Source organism: Rhamphochromis longiceps, linkage group LG19 (assembly GCF_057381845.1).
Source record: "Rhamphochromis longiceps isolate RC_006_pf linkage group LG19, R_longiceps_female_GT1.1, whole genome shotgun sequence".
In the NCBI taxonomy this organism is placed as follows: domain Eukaryota; kingdom Metazoa; phylum Chordata; class Actinopteri; order Cichliformes; family Cichlidae; genus Rhamphochromis; species Rhamphochromis longiceps.
The window spans coordinates 28479066-28501718 of record NC_140575.1 but is presented as its reverse complement, the minus strand read 5'-3'; the positions used below and the strand labels follow the sequence as shown (position 1 = coordinate 28501718).

The window sequence follows — 22653 nt, the reverse complement described above, 5'->3', positions numbered from 1 at the left end:
GAGCTCACTGGCGAGAGGAAGAGAGAGAGAGAGAGAGAGAAAGGGGGAAAAAAAGATGTGAAGAAATCATAACATGCCTTATTGTTACTGGATTTAACATGATTAGGATGAAATAGAGAGCAGAGTTTCATCCTTGAGCACTGTGACATTGCAGACATATATTAGATGATCATTCGCAAACTAAGAGCTTTACCTCCAGCCCCCTCCCCAAGCTCTGCAGCAGGGACTTTATATAGGTGTCACGTACTGTGTGTGTCTGTGATATTGCAGGTTATATGAATGATTTCAGCACTCGTGGGATTGGAAATTACTTTTTCGTCACCACAATAGGACCATCTGGGGCGGAGTGTAGAGCTGAATTCCTTGGAAGACAGTATTTCACCCAGTGTCTCCCAAACAATTTCGATTTCCATTTATTTATTTAAGGAGGAAATAGAAGGAAATTTCCGCGGGTCGCTAATTTCATTTCAACGTGTACCAGTGGCTTTAGCCTTGAGCAGATATTTCAGAGGAACACAAAATCAATGTGGAGATTCTATTGGGAATAGCTCTGAAACCCATTAGCAACTTTGACCAATAGGTCAGGTAAAGTAATAGCCAGATAAATGTTTTATTACAGATTTGCAAACTGACCTAATGGAGGAGGCTAGTACCTGGGCAGCAGTGCAAGGCAAATATTCATCATGAGATGCTATTGCTTTAATGAACACAAATTTCTCAGTGGCCAAGGCCTTTGGTTCTTTATATATAATGCGTGAAAGATTGGTCGCTCTAATCTGGCCCCAGACAAGACAAAAGGCAGCATCTGTTGTCCTCGCACAACACTGGAGCGATGCAATCACTCTAAAAGATTTGTTGTTATAGGGCTAATGCTTCATTTATATTACATCATACATAGCTGAGATCTATTGTTCAGAGAAAAGAAAATACAGCGGAATCAAGGACTAAGATTTTGTATTTAATCTGCTCTGGTGATAAACAGTTAAATAATTAAAATCAGTGATATAAGTGTGTGCTACATACAGATCTGTGCCAGTTTTAAAGAAATCATCTCATTCTATTTTTTCCCCTTTTTGTTTTTGTCCCATGAATTTTATTTATTTACTGTCCAAACAGGAAATCAGACAATAAGTGGGTAGAAAGAAAACCCTCCACTGACAACCACTGGGATTATTTTTTTTAACCATCTTTACTATTCACAGTGATCTGCTAACTGTGTGCCCCTTATGCACATTTAACTAGTGACAAAATGAAGAATTTGTGGTCTTAGTTGCCCTTTAAAGTTTTCTTTTACATAAGATTTATATTCTTCCTGATTTTTTCCAAAGATTAAACACTAAGTGCAAGTGCCATTGTTTATCGCTGAGCTGCATATGCCACAGATCCTTCCTTTCATACACTTTTCATGCTGCTCTTTGCTGGGCAGTATGCTAGTTTTCTGAATGAAAGCCAGACAGACTGAGAGCTCCCACATGCAGAGAGGAGCCGCTCCTGTTTCCAGCTCAGTTTCCAAGGGGACCACCAAGCCCACCAATCACATCGCTCGGCGCAAGCACGCGGGCAATTCAATTTCTTAAAGCCGCAGTGTCCATTATCAGGGAGGTGTAGAGAAAGAAAGTACAGCCAAAAAAAATCCAAAAAACAACACATTTGAAAAAGAAGACGAATAGAAAAGCACCTCAACGCTGCAGTTTAAAAGTGTTTTTCCTTTTTTCTTTTTATTAAATGTGAATTCACATGGTAGTTTGAGCCCATCCATTTAAAGAATCCGCCTAAATACAAAATAGGCATCATTCCGTCATCACATCCTTTTCAAACGCAACAAATAACACATCTGTGTACATATATTCACAAACTGAAAGGACAGTCGATGGTGGTAGGTACTTATTTATTAAAAGATGAGTCAGAGACAGATTCACACTTGGAATGTGAAGTAACTACTGCCTAGAACTTCCCAACAAAATGTTTTGGCATATAATTAGGTCATATTCCAAAACTTTTTTTTTTTTATCAAACAAACTTCATATGTAAGACCCACATAAAAATAAACAATATCTGCTTTTTTTAAGTGCAAGAAATAAAAAATACAGGTTTATGGTTAATGTTTTAAAAAAAGAAGGCAGTCTTCAGTTTTAAAATAAAGTTTCATTTCATGAAACAGGACTATGGAATGTTCTTTTTTTTGCTTGCTTGTTAAAAATGCCAGACCACCACTGTATGAGACTATGCCCTTTTGGAGTTAGTATGATTTTTTTTCCCTAATTTGCAGTCAGGTTTAAGATGTTTGGTGTCAGATATGCCCATTATCTGATATCATGCGTCAAATAACATTCAAATTGCGATATCAATGTGTTTCAATAGCATGTATCACACCATGAGGCCATATTAAATTGTTTTGTATCAGTTCCAGCTGATTTGTTTATTTTCCTGCCTGGACAGGCTTCAGCATCATAACATGAAATGATGTCGACAGTGCACAAGTCTGTTTTTCCATCACTTGCTACAATTGTTGATGGTCTGTATCTTAAGAGTATATATTGCACAAAAAAATGAGAAGGGGGGAAAAACAGTATGTGCCATAAAAAATACCAAAATCCAGTTTCACACCTGCGATTGGGACCCATCCACATATCACGAGTATGATATACATAAACTCCTAACTTTACTATATTACAGTACATATACAATCTTGAAACTAGTTCCAGCTCTGAGGTATGTGTTCCCCATGATGCCATTGTATCGTCTACAAATACTCAACAAATCTGCTCTACAACTGTACAAAACCTAGTTTAAAATCACAAGGCATTTTTGATGCAAGTTTTAATTTAACTTAATCCTTAAAACCAGGACTCCCTTGCATGCTAAAAACAAATGATAAAGGGAAGAAGTGCCTGAAACTCACTGAAAGCACAGTAAGAACATTCCCTTTGCAACTGTACAAAAATATGCCTGAAAATATCTTACTTTTCTTTTAAAAAGATGAGGTCTGTTATGTATCAAAATGTTTCCTCCACACTTGTATTCTGCAGAGGTTTAGGCTGCTTAATTTTTCCAAACCAGGAGGTAAAACGGAATCAGTTACAAAACAAACAAACATTTGCGGCATTAAGAAAAAATTACATAAACCGTTGTAAAGTAACATCCTGAACAATTTGTCAGTTCACAGATTTGCTTTGAGACAGTCCACACAGTCCGTGTTCAGCTCCCTGCAGTTTTTGTTGTTGTTGTCGATGTTGTTTTAAGAGGAAAAGATGCATAGAAGTTCATGTATTTTCCCTTTGTGGTCCGTTTTAAGCTGAACAGTAAATGCAGACCTACGAGGGAAAACAATCCATAAAACCCTGTCATGCTGCCAGATAAAAAAGTCTGCAGACTTTGCTTTTTTTTTTTTTTTGCTACCAGCTTCATAAGCATCTCATTCCTCAAACCTCACCTCGCCTCCTGGTCCTCCACCTCCCTCCAGGACCCTTAAGAAAAAAGAAAAAAAAACCCACAGGAGGCAGGGCTGGGGACAATTTGACCAGGACATATATAATTTCATATCTCCCTTCTCTGTTATTACTAGCTCAACTGTTTTTTTCGGTTTTGTTTTTTGTTTTTTTTTTCAGTATGTGAAGACGAGGTCGGAAAAGTTCGCCTCCAGCCAGTCCCCGGCAATCATCTCACTGAGTTCTGGCGTGCAGTAGTCTGGGAATTCAAAGTGAGAGCCCAGGCTGCCCTCACTGAACGAGTCCAGGTCCTTATCCACAAGAGACAGGGAGAGGTTTCCTGAATTGGGGTTGCCCAGCTCAGAGCCCGGGGCGCTGGGAGCGAAATTTAAACTAAAGTCAAACAGCAAATCGTCCGCGTCGTCGCCGGAAGAGGAGCTGATGCTGGACGAGGAGGAGGATGTGGAGACCGACCTGGAGGATGCTGGTGAGACGGAAGCAGCGTGCAATGTGCTTTGCTTGGTAATGTTTTTGATGCTGTAAAACAGTCTGTTGTTGTTCCGCACCTCTTCGTACATACTCGTCCCCTCGGACTCTGCCGAGGAGCTCAAAGTTGGACTAGCGGGAACTTTGGCTACATTGTACGGCCTCAGGCGCTCCTCCTCACCCGGCTTAATCCCCATCCGGTAGTCCTCTTCGTACTCGTCGTCATCGTCCTCATCGGTGAGCTCACTCTTTACAGTCTTTGCAACTTTTAAGCTGGGAAACACGCAATCCTCCGCGTAGCCGTGCGTGGATTTCGAGCCGCTCTTAGTTTTTATCTTTGAACTCTTCTTGTTGGGAGTCTTTGCAATCTTGCCGCACTTCTCCGGAGACGGTGCTGATGATTTTGAACTGTCGAGCTTTGGTTTTTTCTTCGGTCTGTACTTGTAGTCGGGGTAGTCAGCCATGTGTTTTAGCCGCAGCCTCTCGGCTTCTCTGATAAACGGGATCTTTTCGCTGTCCTTGAGCATCTTCCACCTCTTCCCCAGGCGCTTGGAAATCTCTGCGTTGTGCATGTCCGGTGACTGCTCCATTATCTTTCTCCTCTCGATTTTGGACCACACCATAAATGCATTCATGGGTCTCTTGATGTGACCGGTGGCTGTTTTGCACCAGTCCGGGTTTATCGCTACCGGACTGCATGCCATAAATTCACTCTCCTCCGAATCGGTAGCCTCCCTGGACATGCTCCCATCCGTCTCGCTGTTGTCCGTGTGCTGCACCATTGTCCTGTTTCAAAGTCACTTTGTTTCCGGACGCTGCAGTGTCTTAACGGCCCCACACTGCCAAGACGGCTCAGCTCTCTGTGTTTTGCGCCGGTTCGTTCACGTCCTCTGCGTATTGTGTCTCAAGCTCTGCACTCTTTTTCCAGAGTTACAAACTGCCTTCTTAACTAGTTATCAGCTTTTTCATGTCCCCTGCGTCACAGTCACTCATCCAATCACGTCCCTTCCACTCCGCCCAGCAGACTCCATCCAAGACTCCCCGTAACCCTATTCCTCCCTCCCGAAGCTCTCATTGGAGTGGAGGTGGGGATTTGTGGTACACAGCGTCTGGGGCAACACGCCGGCCGAGACAGGCATATTAAACACACAGTTAACGAAATGCGCTCTTGAGATGAGCGTCATGCGCCAAAGCGCACATATGCACATAAGATATATGTCTGTTTCCTTACTTTAACTTTAAAAAATGTGAGAAGTTGCTCTTAAAACAAATACAATTTTGCATATGTATCTTGAGGAAAAAGATGTAGGCTGTATGATTGTTTTTTCCCCTTCTTCTTCCTTAGGTTGAGTACTGAAGGTGGCGCTTGGACACAGTTGCAGGCGCCTGGATGCGTCGGTACGTCTGCTTGTCTGTTGTAAAAGGATGCATTTTAGTAGCCGTTAATGGCTTTTGAGGAAGACTTTGTTTTTTTGTAGTTTTGTTTTTTAAATTTATTTTTTATGTATAACATTGTACGTTTGACACTTTTTTGTGTGTGTTTTGAGTGGCCACGTGTTATCACATGTTTTGGCGTGGCTCGTTCCTGCGCGTTTCCATGTCTGTGCTTGAATTAAGAAAATAGGTCAGTAGAACACTCTGCCTCACAGATCCTGTTTATAGTGTGTGAGCGCTTTAAACACCTGCAGCATCACATAGACCCCACCGGATAAAAATACAGCTATAAGAGAAAAACACGTCATGCGTATAAATAGTAATTAATGTAATTGTGCTGACACTATGTAAAACTGGGTTTCTGTAATCTGGACGGTAAAACACAAAAGCATGCTGTATATATATATATATATATATATATATATATATATATATATATATATATATATATATATATATATATATATATTAAAACCTTTCAATAGATGCTCATATAAAACATGCGATTGAATCAATAACCCTTATTCAGATGGTAACATTAGTGTATACAGCTTTGAATCGAGCCCATACAGCCAGGGATAGATGGAAGGCTCCCCGCTGAGTTTGCTGTGTCAAGAAGCAGAGTAGCATCTAGCTGGCGTCTCCTGCACACCCTCCACCCTCTTCCTCCCCCTTGGCGCTAGGTGCTAGCCAGCAGTGCTATTGGAGGCTGGGGCGATAAGGCGTCCTGCTTTTCTCTCTCTCTCTGCTTCGTCCCCTAGAGGGCAATCACTTACCCTTTTGAAACCCTCCCCCCACCCAGCCACCGTATTTTCCCCAGCTGGGGTTTAAGAAGTGTCTCTCCTGATACAGAGAAAGGGAGCTAGAAAGGCAGACAGAAGGTAGTGGAGAGAGGGAGAGAAATAGGGAAAAAGAGGCACACAGGGGGAAAAGAGACAAGGCTAAGAAGAGAAATGCTAAGATAGAGGGCGTCTTGCCTTTCCATCCTTGGAACACTGAGGCAAACCCTGTGTCTGTCTACCCAGACAGAGATAGGACTGAAATGCTTTATCATGACCACCCCTTGCTGATTAAGCCTTATCAGATATATGTGTCAGAGCCAGAGTCTCATGGGGTTGGCACACGCACATGCATGTTTTATTGTCAGCCTGTTTTTTTCTGTTGAATTAATTTGAGCAGTATTTGATCTTCTGATTAGTTCACATGTGGGGAAGGAGGCTATGTCAAATTAACCGATGGCATTGCCTCAAATGTAGGTGTGATTTATTTGTGCCAGTTACTGCAAATATTTGAATGAAATTGTATATATATATATATATATATATATATATATATATATATATATATATGCTGGACGTGAATCACAAGACTGCTTAATGATGAGCGTGCAGGGCGGCTGTCCTGCTCATTAGCATGGCTCATTATTGGCTGTGAATGAGGTGCTGGTGTCAGCTCATACCGCCTGTGAGTCATCTTAGGGAGGGTCTCATCGCCATGCCTGTCTCACACAGATGCACCAGTGGTATTCCCCCCCCCCCACACAAACCCATTCCAGCTGCCTCATTCAGTGACTGGGACTGTCATCAGAATGAAGAGAGTTGTGGGACACTGAAATTTGCCGTGTTTTTTTTTTTTTCATTTTCACTCTAGAGATTACATATAATTAAACAGTAAAAGCTGCATTATCATGTTTGCTTTCTAATACCCTTTCCAATACCCCAAAGGCAAATGCTTTAATGCTTATTTGCTGATTTTTGTGCGTGCGTGTCAAGGGAGAGGACATTTTATTCCAAAGTGATGGAGTGTTGAATTAAGTGATGGTTTTCATGTATGAACATTGAAAGAGGGTTTCAGGAGAAACAATTCCCTTTGCATTGCTTATCTAAAAGCCCCCCAAAGCAGCTGCTGCTCTCACAAAGGGCCAGTGAAGCGTTAGATCAATACTAACCCTTGCTAGAGGCTATCTGATGCTCAAAATGCATGGATCCATCTCCTCTGCATAGCCCTGAGACAGGTGTGGAGTCCTGGAAGCCACTATCTGATGGCTTCACAATGGGGTAAAGAAGTGGTGGGGGCCTGAAAGCGGGCGGTGGGGCAGCTGGGCTTGTTTTCATAGCACAGGAAAACGCAAATTAACTGTTCACTTGACAAATGTACTCTTGGATATCCTATAAAATCAGGTTATAATGCTTATTGGTGTGCAGTAAATTGGTATTTTCAGGCCCGTGCAGCGGAGTCACTTAATGTTGCTCTGATGTTATGCATAGAAATAATGTAACAAGTTCCAGCAGTGTGCAAGTGAATATACTTCACCCACAGACACAGAGTCATCTCTAGCCATGCATTATCCAGCTTATGAGTCTGACGATTTATTGTTTGTAAGTTTATACCACTTACCGCAACCCAGTTTGTTATCTTAACTTGTGAGATGATACTAAAACAAGTTGTATCAGCTGCCTGTGTGCATTTTACTGGCTGTCTGTCGCTGTGGTCTCATTCCTTAAAGATCATGCTGTCTTTCTCTCTCAAGATAAGAAAAGCTTTGACAATGAGGGTAATCTCACAGCAGTTTGTGGGTAGTTGTTTTACCACTGGAGTGTTTGGTTCCTCCAAGGCCATTTTATGCCTTGTTGTTGCTTTACATTCTCGACTCAATGCAAATGTATCTCCAGGGTGTCAGGTTCTTTGTTGACCTCCTTGATGTGGCCTCTGTCTTTCAAGGTCTGATACTTGGCGGATACTTGAAACTTGAGTATCATGTCGTGAATGTAAACAGCTGACGTTTGAGCACTCTGCTGGAAATGTTTGTCACAGGGATACACAAATACAGTCAGAGGCCAAAGCTGTAGGTACCCTTCGTACAGTTATTTTGCAACAGCTCCCAAGTTACGGAAGCATGTCAGTGCGTCTTGTTAAGTAAATTTATATTCCTGCACAAGAACCTGTGCACAAACGAGTTTTACGAGAATTAAAGTGCCCCAAATTGCATTTGACGTGTATGTTTGATGTATGGTGGATATTACCTAAGGAGTAACTTTACAGAGTCATATACATTACCATAAGGTAAACACCAGCCAAAATGGCATTTTACATTTGTAATAATAATAATTATTATAATCATACTTAATTATGATGTATAATGACTTTGTAGTTATTGCCACTTATCCTTAAATAAAAAATGCACATGCTACATTCATCAGTGATGATATAACCAAATTCAACAACCACGTCTTTAAATACTCGACCACTCCAGCATGCAATAATTCCACAGGGAGACTATAATCTTTCAGTGCAGCCAGAGAGAGACACGAGGAACAGTGTGGGTGTAGAACACAAGTATGGTAACTGAATACTATGTGACTAAGGCAATTCTTTCACTTAGGAATGTGGGATATCTGAATTAGACTTTTATTAGCTTGCTACGTATACGCAGCCTCTATGGAGATGACAACTGTTTGAATTCTGTGAAAGAATTTTTTAAAAAAAGCATAAAAGCTCTCTTGTCTCAGCTCACAGTGCAGATCTGATCCCCAAAGCAGAGGGAACCCAAAATGACCTGAAAGGGATTACATCATCCTGGAGCAACACTGGCTTACACAGTGCAGTACGTTCTACAGTAATCATATTGCCATGCCATTCCCCATGCCATGCCAAGCTCCGTCTATTTAAATCCTTTAATTATGTACCAGCAGCACCGAAGCAGTGTTTACTGTAAGAGTCCCGGGTACCTAGTTTTGTATTGTACTTGTGCCTTGTGTTAATAAACTTGGGTGGAGGAAGAGCCCTCCAGGCACTCACAGCAACTGTAATGAGAGTGTGTTTAGTCTAGAGTCCGTGTAAGACTAATACTGATGGATTGTATGGCTCCAGGTCAGGTCTTGCACTCTTACATATTGGTGGAGGCTTATAAAAGAATCAAGGAAACGTTTCATGAGGTCATGCTCTCTCCATTTATTCATTTGAGAAGAAATGGCGATAATGTGTAGTTTTGAAAAACTACATGTTGTCACCAGAAATAATAAAGAGATTGTTTATAGTTTCTAGCTGTCTGGAGTGGTCACAAGAATTCATCAATAAAATGCAGCTGCTCTAGTTAAACAAGTAGCAAAACATCAGGATAAGATACCTAGATATGTTGATCGTGTTTCACTCAGAAGTTCATTTTCTAAGAATTAGCGAACTTTTCCCACTGAAGCCACGCGGCTCTGCTTCCCTACTAGCCAGCCCAGACTTGCCCTCTCACGAGATAAGATAGTGTTGACTACAGGCTAGTGTGTAGAGACTAGTGTGGGGCCTCCAGTGCGCTTAGTCACCCTCATTCACATCCTGTGCTCTGAAGTTTTACTGGTTTATGATCTTTGCACCAGCAGTCGAATCCTGACAGTTCAAAGTAGCATGACAAATTGAGAATCCCTGCCCCATGGACAGATCCTAGGCAGGATTTTCTTAGGCTGTTGAGTTTTTTTAATTACTAGATAGAAAACTGAAAAAAATGGATTCAGGTTCTGCTTTTATTTTTCTTTTGACAGATTTCTCACATCTACTTTTTTATCGATAGTTAAGGTAAATTAATTATTATAGACTACACAAAAAAACGCCCTTGCAATGACAGTTCTAAGCTAAAATGTGGGGTATCTACAGTATTGTGTAAAAGACTTGAACCTACCCTCCTTCATAGCTTTATAGGAAAATGTGGAAAATGTGAAATAGTTGCAAAAATATATTGCAACATATTTAAACATGCATGGAATTATATATAAGGCATAAATAGAGTGAGTAAAATTCCAACAAGCTTGAAGAAGAAAGCTTATCTGAATTTGTTCCTCAACAAATTCTCAACTGTCTTAGATAAGCTTTCTCCTAATTTCTTTAAGTAGTCTTAAGAAATAGTTCTCCAGGCTTCTTGAAGGACATTCAAAGCTCCTCTTTGGCTGTTGGCTCCCTTTTGTTCTGTTCTCTGTCGAGATGATCCCACACTGCTTCAGAAATGTTGAGGTCCGGGCTCTGGTAGTGTTTTTCTATCCATGTATGCTTTTACTGCATTGGCATTGTGTTTGGGATCATTGCCCTGCTGAAAAATGAAGCTGCATGTCGGATCAAGAATTGACTGTAGTTTTCTGCATCGATAATTCCATCAATTATGACAAGCCCACCAACAGCACAGCAATGCAGACCTGAACTATGATAGAGCCTCTGTTTAGTTTCCTTAAATTTGTTTAAGAATACACCGCACACCCTGCCGAGATATGCTATTTTTGGCTAATATACAATTTAAAATGCGACACAAGTTAATCCCTTATGTTAGATGCCCTTTTTATGCAGGGTTGATTCATAGGTCAGTTTTATGTGTAAATGGTCAGGTACAAGAGCTGGACTGAAGAAGAGGAAAAAGCAGCCAATGTCTTAAGAAAAAATGTATATCCTACAGTCTGGTGAGTTTTTATGTTCTTAAACAATCACAGCGCTTCAATGTGGCTGGACAAAACAGCACTGGGAAAAATCAACCACATCAATCAGGCTTTAACCTTGAAAACAAAAACAAGAAGAAATGGACCCTTGGAGAGACAAACACCTGAAGCAAATCTGAGAATTCACTCTTGTTTGAACAGTGACCAGATAAGATAGCTCAAAGTTATCAGCACAAGATGAATTCCCAGAGGAACCTCCAGGAGGAGTTTCATCAGAGTAGTGGGAGGGAGAAAATCAATCCCTCAAACCACATATAGTGACAAATAACCACCAAAACCTGAAGCAAAATTAGTTATACCCTCAACAGCTTTATTTAGTCAGAAACCACAAAGTCTAAATTGAAAAAAAGAAAAAAAAAAGTAATTTCCGCATGACTGTAAAAGTTCCTAAGTAAACACTGTACAACTGTGTAAACACAATCAGAATCATGTGGCCCACAATGAAAGCATACTTTTATTTTTCCCAGACACTGAGCCAACTCTGGTGATGTTGCACGCAATTCTCAATTCAAAGAGACTAACCATATTCATTTTGCAAACTCATTCATCGCATTCACTCATTCATTTTGTGTCTGTCGAGCAGTAAAAAATGTATTGTCTTGCATGCAGGTTTTACACTCCTTTATATACTAACGAAAGTCAATACAGAAGGTCACTTCAATATCATCTTTTATATGCTGACTGAATCGCAAGTAAAGTTTTCCTCAAACATATTTATGCTGTATGTCTGCAGAGAGCAATGGTGCCACAGAAAAAGGAGAAAAAAAATCTTCAATAGAGTCCTGTGACTTCCTTTTTACTTTGCATTACATATGCACATATAGACTGGCATTTTCTCCATCCGTATCAGAGTCTCAGTATGTCTTCTCCATATACTGACTCACTGCCCTTTCCTTCATGCCTCTGAAGGATTTCTAAGACAGGCTTCAAGAAAGATTTTCATAAATGTCCACTTTTGCAAATCCTCCACATCCCTCTGTATGTGCCAAGAGCTATCTTTATCTTAACAGTAAAGGTCATTGGAGGAGACTTAGGGATAGGCAAAGGGTAAGCTGTATTCATTGGACTCTACTTTTCTATCTATCTATCTATCTATCTATCTATCTATCTATCTATCTATCTATCTATCTATCTATCTATCTATCTATCTATCTATCTATCTATCTATCTATCTATCTATCTATCTATCTATCTATCTATCTATCTATCTATCTATCTATCTATCATCTATCTATCTATCATTAACATTATTATGATTTCTTAACTCCTTAATGTAATGGAGGTAATCTATGTCTTAAAACATAAGCAGGATTTATCCCTGCATACAAAATATTAACACAGATCTGATATGAGCGACACAAAATCTCCAATTTATTATTCCAGTCTCATGGGATCTTTTTAAACTGAGTTCGAGTGTCAATAGAGGAGCTCAGGATTACAAGATGAGAGCTGTAAGACAATTCGGATAATGAACAGGAAAGCAAAGTTTCGAGAAACCATAGAGAGAATGAATTTAGTCATAAAAGTGTGAGCGGATTAGCGCTTCTCTTATTTCTAACATTTCCTCTTTGAGGTTCTTACACTAATCTCATTATAAGTGTCTGTCAAGCATACATGACAATTCATTTTAACAAGGTAGAGTGTTCTGCTCCCTTTAAATTCGCAGATTGCTTCACAAATGAAAACACAGAGAGAAGTTCCTTTGGAACAGGCACAGACTAAAGAAAGAAAAGAGAAGGTTGAGGATTTTTGATCATTTCAAACCCAGAGTAACAGTAATGGTTTAAATGAGAATGTTTTTTTTCTTCTTTGGAAAGGAGTTCATTGTGACTACTGCAGTGTTTAATAGTAGCCAAAGGGAATCAGTTGTTGAAAAGTAGGAAAGGAGATGCTGAATAAATTTTCATGCTTAATGTTTATTCTTTTTGCACAATATGATTCATTGTATGAATCCTTGTAATGAATAAGTGCTGGGAATTATGATTGCTGACTTTCAGACAGAAGCTTTGTTCTCATTTTTCACTTCAGGAGTTTTTATTCCCCTTAAGATCAGCGCAACTATTGTCATAAAGAAATAAGACTGTGCTTTAGTCATATTGCAGTTTTACCACGAAACTATTGAAAGAATAAAAGGGCAGCTCATAAAACACTGTGTTCCAGATAAACCTGTGGAGGAAGCAACACATAATTAGTGTCTTGGTAATTGGGGAGAACCATTATAGCGCACTTAGTGTGATGCTAGACTAAATTGTTTGCCAACAGAACATAATGATTTTACACTCTGTAATTGTGTTTTTTATAATAGCTGCCTCCCTTTTCTTTTAACAAGAAAATGTGAAAAATATCCTGAGGCATTGGTTTTGAACTACTTTTATATAACAATCCCACTGCATAAATATTACACTGCCTTTTTGAACGTGCCTGCTGATATATGTAACTTTTAAAGCCACCCAAATGAAAGTGGCTATAATAGGCCTCATACTAACTATCAAGATATATCACAACCCCTGTGATCTCTAGGTGTCCATCACTGGAATAATCTGACCACTATGGATAAATACCATGAGGGGTCTTCAAGCACCAGGAAGACCAGCACCTTAATCATGGCTAATCCCTGGTAGCTAGACATGTCTTGGGGGGACAAAGGAATGGACACATCACCCCAATTAGTAGAAGCTCTAGCTTTAAAACCCTGTCATTAGGAGTCCATAACCTTCCTATCACTCAGCATAGCCTCTCCTTGATGCAGTGTTACAATTTGTCACTTTTATGCACAGTAATCTTGTGGTCTGGTAGTATGCATACATGCTCAGAGCTATACTGTAATAATATGTGTATTTACACACAAACATTACACAGAGTACAGGAAGACAATCCAAATATATCATTTTTGGTGAGGTAAACTGGGCCTGTGCCATGTTGCTTGAGAGTGTATAAACTTACTGGGATGACTTATGTATGATATTCCTTCAAGCATTAATATGAATAAACAGGGAGTGTTGCCCAAGCCACACAGTGCCTGCAAAGGTATGTCAGTATAGTTTGTGGTTGGCATATTGGAATTATACTTTGGAAAGAAACTTGCATTTCAAATACTTTTTCTTTTGGTTAATGAACGGGGAACAGGTACATGGATTATGAATGTCCATATAAATATCAGCTCAGTATGCAGATAGGGTCCCCGGTGTTTTAGTGTAAGATAGCATTTGCAGGTCTTTGCTGCTAGACAGCGGAGCATTAACCGTTATCTCGGCACAAGCACTACCATTAAGCCTGGAACAATAAGACCTGGGTCAAGGATGAAGTTGAATGACAGCTCGGGATGAATATAATTTGCAAGGAAGCGATAAAAAGGGGTCTTGTACTCACACTAAAAAGCAGAATAATAATTTTTTTCACCAGGTTGTCGGCTCCAACATATTTCCATTCTTCGCTCCATTTTCGAGCGAAGGGGTCAGATATAAAAGAGGACAATGACCAAGACGGCGAGATTGATGGTGAGAATGAACAGGCCAGCGGAATCTCGACTAAATCAAAGCCATTCACCGTTAATGAAAATAAGAGAGAGACCACACTGTAAATCATCTTATGGTTTAACATATTAGTGATAATGAATTCACGCTGCCACGTTTAACCTTAGTTTTGCAATTCATTATATTTGAGATTAACAAGGGAGGGAACTTAAGTGAACTGTCTGCAGGGAATTACAGCTGGGGCCTCATTGTCAATCAAGGATTGTGTTTCGATGTCTTTCATTAGGGTTGGAGGAATTAAATAAGACTTTCTTTTAATGGCGAATGGCTCTCCTATTTAACGCTCCTCTTGCTCTCCCAAGATGGTTAACTCTTCATTACCCAAATTAAAGGCATCCATCTCTGTTGGCTCCTGCCACATTGCCATGACCTCTACCTGTCAAAACTTTCATGTAAGCACTTGAGTGATGGATGATACCCCCGAACCCCGTTGTCAAAATTATCCAGTGACTGTCCAACCCTCTCTGATCCATTCAATCCATCTCCCCAGGCTACCTGCCACCAGCCACGGTGTAACAATGAAGCCGAGGTGCTAATTTACTCTCATAGAAATTAGAAACTACCTTTTAATTATATGCCTGGGAGTGTTCTAAGAGTTCACAAGGATCACCCTGAAAGCTTTTAGCTCCACATTGTGGGGGCTGATCATTTATATTCTTCAAACGTTTTATTTCAGGGGTCGTTCGACATACTTAGGACTGGAAGGAATTTGTCACACCATCAAGAACGGGAGAGAAAGAAACTTTTGGCATCATTTGAAGGTCACTGCTGTTGTTTAAAGAAGCGATAAGTTAATGCAGCAAAATATTTACGTTCATCTGTTTGATTAAAAAGTTTTAGGACAGATAATTGAATTTAGTTGTCAATAGGGACTTGATGACTGAAATACAAACCCTAATATATGCAGCTCGGGCTCTGATCAATAGATAGAAAAAAAATGTGGTTGTTACTGGTTCCACTCTGGAATTGCATCATGTTGAACTGTTTATAGAGACTCTTTGTCGACAAAGGAAGCAGAGTTGTCTGAACTTCTTCCCAGTTTTTTTCCCTCTCTATTTGCATCACCTTCAGACACATGTAAATATTCAAACACATGCCACACGTCATACATAAAACATGATATAAGTGGTCCCATTCTTGTCTGACCTCTTGTGCTCCCGCTTCTTTCCAAGACAGATGTAGATAACACTCCAGACACACCTCACTTCCTGAGAGGAGAGTTATGGCTTCCTGCAAGAGGCACAGCCATCCCCTGGAGTCCTGAGGAGTTAGACAGCTACCTATGGAGAGGGCACATCTCTGACTTGTAGACCTGCTCTGAGGCTTCTCCTCTCACTTTGAGATCCTCCATGTACCTGTCAAAGGGTCAAAAGGGTACGTTCACTGTAGACAAGAGGACTGTGTTTGTGTTTCTGGGTGTGTTGTTGTGTGTGTGTGCGTGCATGTACATGTGTGACCCCACCCCCACCCAAGCTGTGACAGATGCCAGGCTGTTTATGTGTGAGGTGTGGGAATGCTTTGCGGGCAGGTGGGTAGATATGCATGTATTTGCGAGCGCATGTGTGTAGGGAGGTGTGTGCGTGTGGTTTGCTGTGGTTGGGTTTGAGCAGCGGTAGTATAATGTGAGAAACTGCACTTGTCAGAGTGTGCAGACATGCATGTGAATTTATTTGCGCACGTGTCAGTACCTTCACACACTTCATCTAACTGTACAAGGAGTCAAATGAGAACTTGTTGCCAGGCTCTGTAGAAAAAAAATGAACCCCAAAACTGCTGTCCATAACCAGAGCACAACAGATGGGGAGCTGCTGTTCTCGCAGCCAAGCAAATGATGAGCTAATTGTAGTGAACGAGGTGACCAAAGTTGGTCATATCTTATTCAGGATTATGACTCAATCCTAGAAGCTTGTGGCACTTAGGCAATTATTCAATCAAAGAGAGGATGTGTCAATAGAAGTCGACAAGAGATTAATTATAAGTCAGGGATGGGTTCAGCTCTTTGTTTTTCCTGGTCTTCTGTCACGGTAGTGGCAAAAATGAGAGCTGATGGGTGAGTGACAGCTCTAGTGAAGCAGGAATAATCACAGTGGTATAGTTAACACAAACTCCCTTTAGCACGGACTGAGATCAATTCAGTGCTGTCCTTGATTAAAATGTTTAATTAGCTGTATTAAAGTGGAATATGAATCTTAGGAACACAGAAACATTCTTGAGTGAAGGAAATAATTATTTGATCCCCTGCTAAATTTGTAAGGTTGCCCAATTTTAAAGAAATGAACATCTTTAAGTTTTTATCATAGTTTGATTTTAATAGGGACAGACAGAATATCAACCACAAATCCAGAAAAAACACACACAAATAAAGTATTTTATTCTCAAACAAAACATGGCTTAGTACTTGGTGGCAAAACTTTATTTGGCAAGCACAGCGACGAGACATTTCTTGTAATTGGCACTAGGTTTGCGTCTGAGGAGGGACTTTGGCCCAATCTTCTTTACAGAAAGTCCTTCATGTTTCCTGACTATTTGTAGGCCTTTCGAAGTTTCAGCACACTCCACAGATTGTCTCTAGGACTGAGGTCTGGAAACTGGCTAAGCCACTCCATGACCTGCTCCATAATGTGCATCTTGTCTGGCTGAGCGAAGGAGATTCTTGTCTGAGATTTTATGGTACATGGCCCAGTTCATTGGTCCCTCAGTGCAGTGAAGTTGTCCTGTACCCTTTGCAGTTTACACCTGCATGCTTGACTGTCTGGATGCAGTTCTTTAAGTCACACTCAGCATTTCTCTTCTTTCAAACACAGCAGGTCAAGTAACTTCAAGTACATCCGACCACATAACTTTCACAAAAGCCTTTGCCGAATCATTTAGATGTTCACTGGCAAAGACGGGTTTGTACCCTGTATCTTCTTGAGCAGAGGAACCTTGTACGGACTGCAAAACATCATTTATTATGGCGTAGTGTGTTAAAAATGGTTTTCTTGGTGACTGTGGTCCCAACTGTTTATCATCCTTAAATCACAAGGCAGGATCTTGCATCGTGAGGTCCAGACCACGGGTTATTGGTTGTTGATGGTCATTTTGTATTTCTTCCATTTCTGAATAATCATCTCAACAGTTGTCACCTTCTCACTTAGTTTCTTGCTGATGGCCTTGTAGCCCATTGTGCATGTCTACAGTCTTATTCCTGACATCCTTTGACAGCTCTTTAGTCTTCCTCGTGATCGTGGATAGGTTGGAATAGAAGAAACTGATACGGTGGACAGATGTGTTTTATACACATAATAAGTGAGCTCAGGAGTATCTGTTATTGATTGATTGATTGCAATCTGTGTGCCACATGGACACAGCCAATCTGTGGTAGTCTGGCTACGTTGTAGGGAATCGAATACTTATTTCACTCAATGACATACAAATCAGTTAATAAATTTTATGTAACATGTCTATCTATTAAAATCAAACTAGCATAAAAATTAGAGACCATTCATTTCTTTGGAAGTGAGCAAACCTACAAATTCAGCAGGATATCAAATAATTATTCCCCTTACTGTAACTTGAGGCCTTTAGTATAAGCTAAAGCTAACTTTTTTCTGTATCTACAGCCCTCGTTGGTGGCTTAGGTAATATAACACAATGCAAATATATAGCTGCACATGGGAATGTGTGTGTATGTGTGCCTCTACAAGCTCTTCAACAGCTATAGGAGATTAAACAGGCCAATAGAAGGTCTATGAGTCACTCAGCCAATCCTTAGTAACCTGCCATTACTGCCATTATTCATAGAAAACTGTACAGGGATAAAAAGCACTGGGAAATTTTCTCTTTGTTATCTGCCAACAGGTTCAAACGAATAACTGTCATCTCTTAATGTATATGCCCTTTCAAGTTTGAGGGAGTGACCAGTATCTTGACATCTCAGAGACTGCAGCGATGATTTATAAATCAGACCGTCCACAACTTCTCACCTTCAAACACATAACCCGAGGAAATGATAAATTTCAGCAAAAAGTTGTGCAAAGATTTGTTTGTGTTTTACTTCCTTTGTTGAAATATGTAGTTACAAGTTGTTAAATTAGTTTTAAACAAAGATTATTTAATCTTTTTCATCTTTCAAATATCAGTCATCAAAACATTTCAGTCCTCTAATCAGCCTTTGTTCCAGAGAGGATTGAGACAGTGCGACTGAAGCGTCATGTATCCCGATTCCTCGGGATTCCCCTCCATGTGTTTTATCGAGTCCTGCTGTTTTATTTGGCTGACGGGGAACAGGATGTGAGATTTACACCAGCAGAGACAAACAGGAGCAAGCTGAGACACAAAGATGGATTTGGTGGTTAACTCCCCGATCGTGTCATCAGAGAAGAGAGATAAATGGTGAGAGGAAAATAAGCGAGGGGAAGCGGACTATTTTTCCTAAAGCTCCACGGAAGTTTCTAATTATATCCACTCTGAGACCTGCAACCTCCATTGAGACACTGAACCACCCACTGACACATTTTCGACACCAGATATATGCACATACACACACCCTTACTAAGACCTGACCTTCGCTGGCTTTGTAGTCCCTTCTGAGTAAGAACCAAATTAAAGAGAGGAAAATACAGCCATCTCTCTTTGCTGCTGTTAAAGACCACTAATCTCTTATTTAAAGTGACATTAATATGCAGCAAGTTTTCACACTAACATACTTCTGTCACTAAAAAAAAGTGATGGGAGAAAGGGAATACAAGAGGAGGGAAGATGTGTATGTGTGCATGTGCATGCGTGTGAGGTTGATTGAGGGCAAGGGCTGTCAAGCCTTGTAATATGGAAGCTAAGCCACAGAGCCCCCAGCCCCAGGCGGGCAGATGGTAGGGTGGGCAGTGAGGGGCGAGGGTCCACTATCTCTAATTCTCAGCTGTACTTGTAAGATATGCACTATGTATAAAATGTGCTGGCAAAGATCCATGTCCTTCAACTCCCTATGTACCCCTGTTGGCTCCACCCTAGCCAGCTGTGTCTGTGTGAGCTCACTGGGCTCTGACAGCAGGGATCAAAACAACATGTGAACCTGCCACGACACGGACCACCATCAAAACAAGCGAGCACCCACGACAAGTCTCCCATATCTACATCACAAGAGTTGAGGTGTGTTAAGAGCGGCGCCGGGACTTCTGTGTGTGTTTGTGTCTCCATCAAACACGACGATGGCTAATGCATTAGTCAGTGATTGTATCACACTGGGATGAGCACAATTAGCTCTTTGAGCTGCAGTGGAAGCAAAACGTGAGCCGACACGAACCACAGAGCTTTGTATTCAGATCAAGGGAAAACTCAAAGCTCCACCAAAACTTTGTTACCTTTTTCTTTGTGTGTGTGAAAGTGAGTAGACACACTTACAGAAGCACGCCTCACAAAGACAGTGAGAGCATGATAGACTGACAAAGTGAGTAAGTGGAAGAATATGAAAAGAAGATGAAAGTATGTGCGTATCCCTGCTGATGTTACCATTCAGTCCGCACGGTCCAAAGACAGGAAATGTGTGCCTTCCTGTTTGATCATGTTAAAACAGAAGAAACATAAAAATAGACAGGACAGTAGAAAGGACAGGACAGGTGAACTTAATAAAGAGGCCCCATTGTGGAACTAGTTCATTTTGTGGGTATAAAAACAGGGTGGGGGATAAAAGAATAATATGGAAAGAAAAATGAGGAAAACATCAAAGCAGATGACAGCTCAATCAATTCATAAATGCCTCTGGACAACTGCAAACCGAGGATTAAATTAAAGAGGCCTGCCTGAAGTACCTAAATACATTTACCACATCAAAATCTCTTATTAACAAATTTAATTCAGCCAATTATAAGGGAGAGATTGTGATGACTTAAAGAGAAAAAGACATACTACACTGCAGGCTTCCCCTCATCTCTCACGCGAGCGCGTGCATGCACATGTCACACTTGAACTATGTTCTCTTGGCAGCGAGGTATTGTCTGTAGTATTTGTGGGTGACTGGAACAGATAATCAGTTGTTTAGCTGTCCTCTTCTTCCCACAGGAAAGAGCTGACAGCTTTAGGCCATCACTTAGGTCACGTATTAGAGGCTGTATTATCATGGTGTCTGCACAAACACATACACACACAGACCCGCATTCGCGGCCATATACACACTCAAAATGATCCCCTGTGTGGCAGCTATAGCAGATGGAGTCCTGAGTGACATGTCCTGGCAGAGGAAGGTTACATCATGTAAATAATGTGATACTCTGCCAGACTTTAATGACATTAGAATTAATTCCAACTCTGTGTTTTATGCCCCACACATACACCCAGTCAAACACACGCGCGCGCACACAGAGACCTCATTCAGTTGTTTACTATGCTCGTTTGCATCTGTAAACCTCAGCTGGCTTTGAAATTACATTTCTGGTCGTTATAAAGTTGATTATGACATTTTAACTTAATGTATTCTAAGGTTCAGAATACTTACTTGCTAAGTGAAGTTTTTTTTTTTGGAGATATTCTCCACTTTACAGTGCAGCTCTGCTAACCATATGCTGTTTAAAACTGATTATTAGATTTGATTAATGTGTATCATGCACAATTACTGGAATATAATTGAACACAGTGGTCGCTTTTGGCACTGCTCCCTGACAGTGGACATGTGCCGACACGACTGAGGGAGTTAAAAAGGCCAAGCAGCTGCCGAGACAGACGTGACTTCTGCTCGAGCCAGAAAAAATGTAATATGTTCAAACTATATTTCACTGTATTGTTTACTTTGAAGCCCCCAGATGTTGTGAACATGTGGATGTTTTATATGGTAGTTAACAGCAGGTCACGCTTGGACTGCCACTCCCTCAGAAACAATTAATAAACTATAAACAGTCTAATGTCCCCTCCCCTGAGCATTAGGTTCATACTGCTTCCGTGCAGAGAAGAAAGGCGGTGAAAATTTGCTTTCAGTTCACTGGGGGGGGGATTTCTTTTAACTTTTTACAACTTCTCTGCTGCGGAGCTGTTGCTGTTCATTTGACCAGCACTTAGGGGACGGTACAGTGAGAGCAAACTGATGATGTGGCTGAACTCCATGACTCCATGTTTCTCCCGGCTGTTTTTGTTTGCTGCTGTACACAGACACCTTATCCAAAGTGTAAGCGTATTTTGTTTCAAGTGAGGCTTGTTCTGACATGATGCAAGTAAATATATCTGTTGTCTGGTGGCGTCTGATCTGATTAGTGTGCCATGAAAGGCTCCATTGAGCGCAGGAATCTGGTTTATGCAACATGTCCAATTATAAATGTATAAATGGATGACTGGATTTCGGCTTTGAAGGCAGATGGAAAATTCATTACACCAAACAAGCCTTAAAAGGAAAACATGGAAAAGTCTAGCTTTTGTTTATGCTTTTCTGGTTTGAGCTTCACCTGTCCTTAAGGATGAATGCATTAAACATTTGTTTTACTGTAGAGGAACTGAGCAAAAGCTTATCAATTTTTTAAACAAACCCCCTTTGCAAATATTAAATAAATCTGTATCAATAGAATTTTATGCATAGGACAGATTGTGTAGGTTGGATTAAGTCATCACAGTCCCTGGGAGCTAGCATTCTCAGTTTCATCATCACAGATGGCTTATCCCTTACCCGGGATCCTCTAGCAGGGGTTCAGGGGTCACCCTGCCATCAGAGGAAGCCATCACTGAGTAGCTGACCCCTCCTCTAGCCCCCACCTTTCATCTGTCTCTCTGATTAGTTTACCCATGTGACAGATAGCAACTCAAAATGAAACACCCCATGGACACCCTCCTGGATTTATATATATATATATATATATATATATATATATATATATATATATATATATATATATATATATATAGGTGTTTCACACAACTCACAGGCTGAACAATATATATATATATATATTGTTCAGCCTGTGAGTTGAGGTGGACGGCCTTGTCTTGGTAGGTTTACAGTTGTGCCATACTCCTTCCATTTCTGAATGATCGCTTGAACAGTGCTCTGTGGGATGTTCAAGGCTTGGGAAATCTTTTTGTAGCCTAAGCCTGCTTTAAATTTCTCAATAACTTTATCCCTGACCTGTCTGGTGTGTTCTTTGGACTTCATGGTGTTGTTGCTCCCAATATTCTCTTAGACAACCTCTGAGGCCGTCACAGAGCAGCTGTATTTGTACTGACATTAGATCACACACAGGTGCACTCTATAGGTCATTAGCACTCATCAGGCAATGTCTATGGGCAACTGACTGCACTCAGACCAAAGGGGGCTGAATAATTACGCACACCCCACTTTGCAGTTATTTA

At 40.7% G+C, this 22653-nt stretch overlaps 1 protein-coding gene across 1 annotated transcript; it reads right to left on the bottom strand.

The window, feature by feature from the left end:
* Positions 1-3374: 3374 nt before the first annotated feature.
* On the bottom strand, positions 3375-4848 carry sox11a (SRY-box transcription factor 11a). Its single transcript, XM_085390754.1, has one exon. The coding sequence runs from the start codon at positions 4694-4696 to the stop codon at positions 3605-3607; it is 1092 nt and encodes a 363-aa protein (XP_085246880.1). The 5' UTR covers positions 4697-4848; the 3' UTR covers positions 3375-3604.
* Positions 4849-22653: the final 17805 nt, after the last annotated feature.

Bases quoted from the DNA above. Each gene is read 5' to 3' on its own strand.
- sox11a (XM_085390754.1), bottom strand. From the start codon at position 4,696: ATGGTGCAGCACACGGACAACAGCGAGACGGATGGGAGCATGTCCAGG.